The sequence below is a fragment of the Bufo bufo genome, chromosome 3, assembly GCF_905171765.1.
Source record: "Bufo bufo chromosome 3, aBufBuf1.1, whole genome shotgun sequence".
Classification (NCBI taxonomy): Eukaryota; Metazoa; Chordata; class Amphibia; order Anura; family Bufonidae; genus Bufo; species Bufo bufo.
In genome coordinates, this window is record NC_053391.1 from 10255561 (window position 1) to 10266310 (window position 10750).

General features: G+C 50.9%; 1 protein-coding gene across 1 annotated transcript; it reads right to left on the reverse strand.

The window, feature by feature from the left end:
* Nucleotides 1-981: 981 nt before the first annotated feature.
* On the reverse strand, nt 982-2664 carry LOC120993155 (keratin-associated protein 16-1-like). The gene has a single exon (XM_040421722.1). It carries the CDS (start codon nt 2662-2664, stop codon nt 982-984), a length of 1683 nt encoding a protein of 560 aa, XP_040277656.1.
* Nucleotides 2665-10750: the final 8086 nt, after the last annotated feature.

Genomic DNA, 10750 nt, shown 5'->3' on the forward strand with positions numbered 1-10750 from the left:
TCCCCCGTGGCCGTACGGCGGGTCAGCACTTGAATGGGTCTGCAAATTCGGAGATGCGGTGCGGAACGGAGTGCTTTTGCGGGGTTCCGTTCTGTGCTTCCGTTCCGCAAAAAGATAGAACTTGTCCTATCTTTTTGCGGAACGGACCGATCGCGGGCCCCATTCAAGTGAATGGGGTCACGATCCATATGTGGCTGGCCCGCGGTCGGTGCCCGTGCAAGAGGCCTATCATATTAGACCCTGCAGAAGCGGTATCCGGTAGTTTGGAGCTCCCGATAATCCAGCATAGAGCAGCCTGATAATTTGGGATTTCTCTAGACTGGAAGCAGTGACTCCCAGTGATGGCAGGATTTCAATGACATCTCCATCGTCCTCTCCATATCAGCCGGATAGTCCAGGATGTCCAATGATCCGGGGGTTCTTGGTGGTGTCTCCGTGCTGAGTTTTATACTGAGGTGAGACCAGGGCTTGGGTGCAAGATGCTAAGTGCTTTTTGCAATAAATATCAGGAGAAGACTTCATCTCTGAGACGTCAGCCGCAGCGGAGAGCTCAAGGACAGGAAGTTTCATCAACAGCCAAACCTTGAAAATTCGAGAAATAAAATAAAAAATTAGAGGAGTAAATCTTGGGGATTTTCACTTTGCAAAATCTAAGAGCATTTAGTAACAGGTTCATGACCATTCAAGGACTTCAATTCTATACTGATGTAGCAGTGCTGAGTTTGTCATTTGCAACAATGAAACAATGATATAACACATGGCCCTGATCATCACATTTCTCTTGAATGTCTTGTACCATATATACATTATGCCCCCCCCCCCCCCATCCTATTTTTTTACAGAAGATTTAGAAATGCTGCTGACATTATCATACATTCATCCACAAGATCATTGGTGAGGTTGGGTGCTGACATTGGGTGATAAGGGTGGCTTACAGTTTGGGGTTGGGCATGGATGTTACAGTAGGTAATAAGGATAGGGTCAAAGTCTGATATTGGGTGAGCATGTGGTTGGGCACAGATGTTGGGTGACAAGGGTGGGCTCACAGTCCGGTGTTGGGTGGTTTGTGGTTGGGCACAGGTGTTGGGTGATAATGGTGGGCTCACAGTCCGGTGTTAGGTGGTTTGTGGTTGGGCACAGGTGTTGGGTGATAACGGTGGGCTCACAGTCTGGTGTTGGGTCATTTGTGGTTGGGCACAGATGTTTGGTGAGAAAGGTGGGCTCACAGTCCGGTGTTGGGTGGTTTGTGGTTGGAAACAGGTGTTGGGTGACAAGGGTGGGCTCACAGTCCGGTGTTGGGTGGTTTGTGGTTGGGCACAGGTGTTGGGTGATAACGGTGGGCTCACAGTCCGGTGTTGGGTGGTTTGTGGTTGGGCACAGGTGTTGGGTGATAACGGTGGGCTCACAGTCTGGTGTTGGGTCATTTGTGGTTGGGCACAGATCTTTGGTGAGAAAGGTGGGCTCACAGTCCGGTGTTGGGTGGTTTGTGGTTGGGAACAGGTGTTGGGTGACAAGGGTGGGCTCACAGTCCGGTGTTGGGTGGTTTGTGGTTGGGCAAAGGTGTTTGGTGACAAGGGTGGGCTCACAGTTTGGTGTTGGGTGGTTTGTGGTTGGGCACAGGTGTTGGGTGACAAGGGTGGGCTCACAGTCCGGTGTTGGGTGGTTTGTGGTTGGGCACAGGTGTTGGATGACAAGGGTGGGCTCACAGTCCGGTGTTGGGTGGTTTGTGGTTGGGCACAGGTGTTGGGTGATAACGGTGGGCTCACAGTCCGGTGTTAGGTGGTTTGTGGTTGGGCACAGGTGTTGGGTGATAACGGTGGGCTCACAGTCTGGTGTTGGGTCATTTGTGGTTGGGCACAGATGTTTGGTGAGAAAGGTGGGCTCACAGTCCGGTGTTGGGTGGTTTGTGGTTGGAAACAGGTGTTGGGTGACAAGGGTGGGCTCACAGTCCGGTGTTGGGTGGTTTGTGGTTGGGCACAGGTGTTGGGTGATAACGGTGGGCTCACAGTCCGGTGTTGGGTGGTTTGTGGTTGGGCACAGGTGTTGGGTGACAAGGGTGGGCTCACAGTCCGGTGTTGGGTGGTTTGTGGTTGGGCAAAGGTGTTTGGTGACAAGGGTGGGCTCACAGTCTGGTGTTGGGTGGTTTGTGGTTGGGCACAGGTGTTGGGTGACAAGGGTGGGCTCACAGTCCGGTGTTGGGTGGTTTGTGGTTGGGCACAGGTGTTGGGTGACAAGGGTGGGCTCACAGTCCAGTGTTGGGTGGTTTGTGGTTGGGCACAGGTGTTGGGTGATAACGGTGGGCTCACAGTCTGGTGTTGGGTGGTTTGTGGTTGGGCACAGGTGTTGGGTGATAACGGTGGGCTCACAGTCTGGTGTTGGGTGGTTTGTGGTTGGGCACAGGTGTTGGGTGATAACGGTGGGCTCACAGTCCAGTGTTGGGTGGTTTGTGGTTGGGCACAGGTGTTGGGTGATAACGGTGGGCTTACAGTCTGGTGTTGGGTGGTTTGTGGTTAGGCACAGGTGTTGGGTGGTTTGTAGTTGGGCATGGATATTGGGTGATAATGGTGGGCTCATAATCTGGTGTTTGGGACATTTGTGGCTGGGTACAGATGTTGGGTGAGAAAGGTGGGCTTGAAAAATGATATTGGGTGATTTGCGGTTCATCATGAATCTTGGGTGATACGGGTGGGCTCACAGATGATGTTGGTTGGGAATAGGTGTTGGTTTGAGCTGAATCTCGTTTTGGGTGGGGTTGAGGTCGGGGCTCTATGCAGTAATTTGGGGAATTTCAAATCTCAGTAACTGAGGATCAGTCAAGGATAGACCGAGATCTCATTATTCTCCTGGTGTAATATGTTATAACTCATGGCTGGAATTGGAGAAACCTCTGTGCAGTCATGTACGTGTATGTACTGTAAGTGTGTGTATGTACTGTAAGTATGTAAGTGTGGGTATGTACTGTGCTGTATGTAAGTGTGTGTATGTACTGTAAGTATGTAAGTGTGTGTATGTACTGTAAGTATGTAAGTGTGTGTATGTACTGTGCTGTATGTAAGTATGTGTATGTACTGTATGTGTATGTGCTGTGCTGTATGTAAGTGTATGTACTGTAAGTGTGTGTATGTATTGTGCTGTATGTAAGTATGTGTATGTAAGTGTGTGTATCTGTGTGTGTTTATATATTGCACCTATATGAATGTATATATTTGTGGAAAATAAGTAATTTAAAAATAGGCAAAATGAATAAATAAATTCCAACCTCAGACCTCAAAATAAGCCCAGAATCCAACATCAATTCAGAGCCCAGACCAGACCCCAGAATCAATTCAGACCCCATATAAAACCCCTTAAATCAACTCAGATCAGAAACTTACCTTCTCACTCCAGTCTCCAGTTACTACACTAACTTCATCCTTAGATGTGGGGATTGTCGGGCGAGTGTTTGGAAGGCTCCCACTGGCTTTGGTGTCATTTGCAGCCCTTGCAACCCATTTGGCTCAGAGGCAGCAAACGTATCCATGGCTATCAGAGGATACAATTGTATCCAGTGTAGACAATGCTCTGTGAGCTGAACACATCAGCAGCAGCTGCAGGAATCTGCTAGTTTAGTGGTAGGCAATTAAGAGTGCCGTATTTGTGTGAGGGGAGGCGGGGCGTTCACTATTTAAACCTGGCCCTCCTCCCCCCACTTGTCGGTTCGAACGATTTCGAATCGGCTTGTGGGTTGGTGCCAGAGAAGGGCATGCGTCACTGGAGGATCGGGGGATCGGCTGCGTCGAGCTCGTCGCTACGGTGATTAGGTAGGCAGGGTGGCTTGCACACCCGTCTCGCTATGTATAACATGTGGGGCTGCCGAGCGTGCCGCCGGTCCCCAGCTGCGCTGGAGACTGCCCGCACTCCCGATCGCTTCCGGCACCCCGAGACAGGCACCCCGATCCGCTCCAGGCCCTGCGCTAAGCACCCCCGCTCCCACATGCAGCGTCCCCCAGGCAGGCACCCCTCACCTGTGGCTCAGCAGCGACGGGTCACGACGTCCGCTCGCATACCCTGAGCATCGGTCACGCCGGCCGTCGGCTCCACGACGCAGCGTTATATATCACTCACTCCCGTATCAGAACGTTCCGCCGTAGAGGAAAACGCCGTCCGCTCACACAGGGGTCTATTCATTAGCTGCAATCAGTAAGCGGAGGTCCAGCTGCAGGATCAGGGGACGGAAGCCGAAACCTATAGGCGATTAATACGCCGCGGCTTTCCCTGTACAAATAGTCGATAGCGGTGGGCACGGGATGCAATGTTCCACATGGCGGAGCGCAAATCCCTCGCAGCCGATCCTGATGCACGTTCTCCTGGTAATTACAATTAGCGAGGCTGTGAAGGTGGACATGCTTATTCATGTCTAGGAATCCGCTGCAGAATAAACTCGTCTTCTTTACTGCGCCAAACTCAGGCAAGACGAGATAAGCAGATACTCAGACATGTGCACTGTATAACAAGTTATGATTTCAATGGTTAATTCTAACCTAGAAGGGAATCACTGGCTTGCTGCGCTCCAGCAGGTCCTGGCTTGAGAGAGGGCGGGGGATGGTCGACACCTACAGGCCCATACTGGTACTGCAGTCTTGGTGCAGGGCTCCTCTGCTCAGGCACAGTGGCTAGGTACTAAGGCAGGAGTTAAAAAAAAAAAAAAAATATATATATATATTTAAAAAAAAAAAAAATCTGGAATATGTTCAAGGATCAAATATAAAGAGGGCTTCAAGGAGGGGGGCTGGCCAAGTCACTTTGCGCACGCAGCCGGGCCGCCCGTAAGCCCATACGGTCAGTCAGGGGGTTGGTTCGGGCGCAGTCACAATAATCCGGTGGTTAGCTAGGGAGCGGTGGCATGAGTGAAGTGTCGCCCAGCTGGCGTGCGCTCACTCACACGTCTGTCCTTGGTTATTCAGGTTCACAGGTGGTGGGCTAACTTACGATACTGTGGGGTTCGTGGCTGTCATGGCCGCCAGGTGAGTCAGGGGTGGTGCATGCGGGGGCCAACCCCCTCTTTTCTCCTGCATAGGCTTGGGGGACAGGGGATGGTGGTCTATTATGTCCAGGCCTCTGGCGCATCTCTTACAGGGTGGCGCCTACAGTCGTGGCCTTTGGTGGGGGGGAAAAGGAAAAAAAAAAAAAAAAAGAAAAAATTATAATAATGGTATAGATAGGAATGTTGCTTTGCCAGGTCTGTCACGACTACAGACTCCTTATAAAGCCCTGCCACGACTGCAGGCATCAGTCTGTCACGACTACAGACCCGCTCTATAGCCCTGCCACGACTGCAGGCAACAGTCTGTCACGACTACAGACCCGTTATAAAGCCCTGCCACGACTGCAGGCATCAGTCTGTCACGACTACAGACTCGTTATAAAGTCCTGCCACGACTGCAGGCATCAGTCTGTCACGACTACAGACCCGTTATAAAGCCCTGCCACGACTGCAGGCATCAGTCTGTCACGACTACAGACTCGTTATAAAGTCCTGCCACGACTGCAGGCATCAGTCTGTCACGACTACAGACCCGCTCTAAAGCCCTGCCACGACTGCAGGCACAAATCCGTTACGACTGCAGACTCATTATTAAGACCGGCCACGACTGCAGGCATTAGTCTCATGTCAACAGACTCATGAGGTAATACTACCACGTCTACAGGCGATGGTCCGTTACCGCTACTCTCGATGTAGGGTCCCCTCACGACTATAGGGGCTAGTCGGTCACATCCACAGACTCGGTCGCACTCCCGTTAACTACAGGCACTGGGTGGGCATCTACGGGTAGTTGCGTCACGACTACGCACGTGGGTCAGCCACGGCCTGGGAGGTCAGCCTTCACGGTCACAGGTAGGTCCAGTTAGGCTTCAGTCTCCCAGCGGGTTCCAGTCACAATAACCAGCCCCTAGGTGAGGGGGGGCACTCCCGCACCGGCGCACAATGCCAGGGAGCTGTGCGGCTCCTCACGCGGCACACGGTTCAAACTTGCGGGGGCCGGGGCCCACGGTAAAGGAAGGGCTCCCTCTGATCCGGTGCACATTGCCAGGGAGTGGCGCTGCTCCCCACGCGGTACGAGTGTCCAGCCGGCGGTGGGTCGGCCCTCCCGCACTGGTGCATTCTGCCAGGGAGCAGCGTGAGCTCCCCACGCGGCTGGGGGGTAAGGCTCCTCATCTTCAATAAAGTCTGGCACGGGCCGCCGTGCCGTTAGGTAGGCAGGGATCAGGGGAAGGAGTACTAGGCTCGGTCAGGGGGAGCAGATCATAGGCGGTGGCTGGCTTCCTGCTGCCGGCCGTACATTAGGTTCCAAGGGGGTTATTTAGGCACAAGATGTTAGTTAGTCCGTGCAGGTGATCTGCGTTATACCATGCTCTTCATGCTCGTACTCAGAGCTGTGCCCATACGGGAGCTGCTTAAGTGGTTGATAGTGAAAAAAAAAAAAAAAAAAAGTATGTGTATATATATATAAAAAAAAAAATAATAATATATACATTTTTGAGTCTCTCACGCATGGCTTCTCCGTGTTAGTTTTACACATACAGATCTGCCATTAGAGTCTCTCACGCATGGCTTCTCCGTGTGAGTTTTACACATATGACTCCGCCATTAGTCTCTCACGCATGGCTTCTCCGTTTTAGGTTTACACATATGACTCCGCCATTAGTCTCTCACGCATGGCTTCTCCGTTTTAGGTTTACACATATGACTCCGCCATTAGTCTCTCACGCATGGCTTCTCCGTTTTAGGTTTACACATATGACTCCACCATTAGTCTCTCACGCATGGCTGCTCCGTTTTAGGTTTACACATATGACTCCGCCATTAGTCTCTCACGCATGGCTGCTCCGTTTTAGGTTTACACATATGACTCCGCCATTAGTCTCTCATGCATGACTTCTCCGTTTAGGTTCACACATATGACTCCGCCATTAGAGTCTCACGCATGGCTGCTCCGTTTTAGGTTACACATATGACTCCGCCATTAGAGTCTCTCACGCATGGCTTCTCCGTTTTAGGTTTACACATAGGACTCTGCCATTAGAGTCTCTCACGCATGGCTTCTCCGTTTTAGGTTACACATATGACTCCGCCATTAGAGTCTCTCACGCATGGCTTCTCCGTTTTAGGTTACACATATGACTCCGCCATCTGAGTCTCTCATGCATGACTTCTCCGTTTAGGTTCACACATATGACTCCGCCATTAGAGTCTCACGCATGGCTTCTCCGTTTTAGGTTACACATATGACTCCGCCATTAGAGTCTCTCACGCATGGCTGCTCCGTTTTAGGTTTACACATATGACTCCGCCATTAGAGTCTCTCACGCATGGCTTCTCCGTTTAGGTTACACATATGACTCCGCCATTAGAGCCTCTCACGTATGGTTTCTCCGTTTTAGGTTACACATATGACTCCGCCATCTGAGTCTCTCACGCATGGCTTCTCCGTTTTAGTTTTACACATATGACTCCGCCATTAGAGTCCCTCACGCAGAGCTTCTCCGTTTTAGTTTTACACATATGACTCCGCCATTAGAGTCTCTCACGCATGGCTTCTCCGTTTTAGGTTTACACATATGACTCCGCCATTAGAGTCTCTCACGCATGGCTTCTCCGTTTTAGGTTACACATATGACTCCGCCATTAGAGTCTCTCACGCATGGCTTCTCCGTTTTAGGTTTACACATATGACTCCGCCATTTGAGTCTCTCACGCATGGCTTCTCCGTTTTAGGTTTACACATAGGACTCCGCCATTAGAGTCTCTCACGCATGGTTTCTCCGTTTTAGGTTACACATATGACTCCGCCATCTGAGTCTCTCACGCATGGCTTCTCCGTTTTAGTTTTACACATATGACTCCGCCATTAGAGTCTCTCACGCATGGAGATTAAAAAAAAAAAAATTTCCTCACCAGGCCCAGCTGCGCTGGGACTAGTCTCCCATCTCACCATAGCTAAGAGACTGATGGCCAATTCCTTGGCCAGTAATACTCTGAGGGCTTACAAGACAGCTTGGCACCTGTTTCAGAGATATGAGAACACCTACCCGGCCGCTGGCCGGGGGCCTATCACTCACCTATTGGGCTTTGTCGGGGTTTTTGCCACTCTCAATTAAACCTGTCCTATAGCATTGTTAACTATACATGGCAGGTATTCAGCACCATTGGTGCAGGCTACATCCGGACCTACCGTCACTCTTCTCCGCCCACCCGATCAAAGCGGCGTTGAAGGGTTTGCGCAAGATGTCTGTTGTGAAACGACATGGGCGTCAGCCATTTACCGGTAGCTTGTTCAGGCCGTGACAGGCAAACTGCAGGGGCAAACCGTTCGGGCCGCAGGTTAGCGCTCTGGTAGAAACAGCCTTGTACCTGGCTTTCCATGGATTCCTCAGGTCAGGCGAGCTCATGGGCACCAATACGCTGGCTGGGTGCCTGCGGAAAGGTCAGCTCATCCGGCGCGGGTCCATCTATGTCCTCACCTTGGCCTCGTCCAAGACGTCACGGCCGGGGCAACCAGTGGCGGTCAGATACTTTCCCACGGACAGCAGATGGTGTCCGGTGCAGGCCTTGGAGGCTTGGCTGCGTAGTATTTAGTCCAAGCGGCATGTTCTCCCGTACTCGAACTAGGCAATGCCCGGCTAACCACCGCGGCCTTTCTTACGTACTTTCAGGTTAGTTGACAGGTCCAGGGGTCGGTCCTCGCTGGATCACAGGACATTCCTTCCGCATGGGCGCGGCAGCGGCGGCGTCCATGCATAAGGTGCCAGTACATGTCATCAAACGGTTGGGTCGTCGCAGTTCCGTGTGTTCCATACGTAATATCCCGGATCCTTATACGAAATATCATTGGCTTTCGAGTTTTGGTCTGTAGTTTCTGTTATCAAGTTTTCTAACTCCTATGCATGGTTCTTTTGGCCCCTTTAGGCTACCCTTCGATAAGCAGTTCCGGCATAACTCTGCTGCTTCTAGGTTGGGGGGGTGGAGTATAGGCGTAGGTAGGGGACCCTCTCAGCATGAGCCGATCCGAGCACAAGTGGTAGGCAATTAAGAGTGCCGTATTTGTGTGAGGGGAGGCGGGGCGTTCACTATTTAAACCTGGCCCTCCTCCCCCCACTTGTCGGTTCGAACGATTTCAACCCACCCAGGAGCCCTCCCTTCTTTCAGGTCTCATTATTGGGGTAGCCCCCTTTAGGCTACCCTTCGATAAGCAGTTCCGGCATAACTCTGCTGCTTCTAGGTTGGGGGGGTGGAGTATAGGCGTAGGTAGGGGACCCTCTCAGCATGAGCCGATCCGAGCACAACTACAATGTATCAGTCTACTAGCCCAGGCTGGATACAACCATCCACTATAGAGCAGCTATGTGCAGCATTTACTGCCTCTGAGTGTTAACACAGAATCTTTTCACTCACTGGCAGCAAGCAGAGATCTTGAAAATGTTAAACTTAAAAAGTGCATGAAATGGACAGGCGCATCTCCGCTCTGGGTCTTATCGGACCCCATTTATTACTTCCATTTTCTTAGAAGGACATAAGGAAGAGGGTGCAGACAGTGCTTTAGGGCAGGGATCAGCAACCTCCGGCGCTCCAGCTGTTCTGAAACTACAACTCCCAGAATCCTACTTTCACTTCTGTGGGAGTTACAAGAACAGCTGAGTAAGGCTGCGTTCACACGGGCGAGTATTCCGCGCGGGTGCAATGCGGTAGGTGAACGTATTGAACCCGCACTGAATCCCGACCCATTCATTTCAATGGGGCTGTTCAGATGAGCGGTGATTTTCACGCATCACTTGTGCGTTGCGTGAAAATCGCAGCTTGCTCTATAATCTGCGTTTTTCACGCAACGCAGTCCCCATAGAAGTGAATGGGGTTGCGTGAAAATCGCAAGCATCCGCAAGCAAGTGCGGATGCGGTGCGATTTTCACGCACGGTTGCTAGGAGACGATCGGGATGGAGACCCGATCATTATTATTTTCCCTTATAACATGGTTATAAGGGAAAATAATAGCATTCTGAATACAGAATGCATAGTACAATAGCGCTGGAGGGGTTAAAAAAAATAAAATAAAATAATTTAACTCACCTTAGTCCACTTGATCGCGCAGCCGGCATCTCCTTCTGTCTCCTTTGTTGAACAGGACCTGTGGTGAGCATTAATTACAGGAACAGGACCTGTGGTGACATCACTCCGGTCATCACATGATCTTTTACCATGGTGATGACCGGAGTGACGTCACCACAGGTCCTTTACCTGTAATGAATGCTCACCACAGGTCCTGTTCAGCAAAGGAGACAGACAGAAGGAGATGCCAGCTGCGCGATCAAGTGGACTAAGGTGAGTTACATTATTTTATTTTTATTTTTAACCCCTCCAGCGCTAGTTTACTATGCATTCTGTATTCAGAATGCTATTATTTTCCCTTATAACCATGTTATAAGGGGGAATAATACAATCTACAGAACATCGATCCCAAGCCCGAACTTCTGTGAAGAAGTTCGGGTTTGGGTACCAAACATGCGCGATTTTTCTCATGCGAGTGCAAAACGCATTACAATGTTTTGCACTCGCGCGGAAAAATCGTGGGTGTTCCCGCAACGCACCCGCACATTTTCCCGCAACGCCCGTCTGAAAGAGCCCTTAAGGTGTTAGGGTGCATTCCCATCACGGTAAGCCCATGTGCTCCACTGTGGTTTTTGTCCAAATGGCATGTGCAGGTAAAATTGTGTTAC

What these genes read in the sequence shown, in the direction of transcription:
- LOC120993155 (XM_040421722.1), bottom strand. Translation starts at nt 2,664, where the DNA reads ATGAACCGCAAATCACCCAATATCATTTTTCAAGCCCACCTTTCTCAC.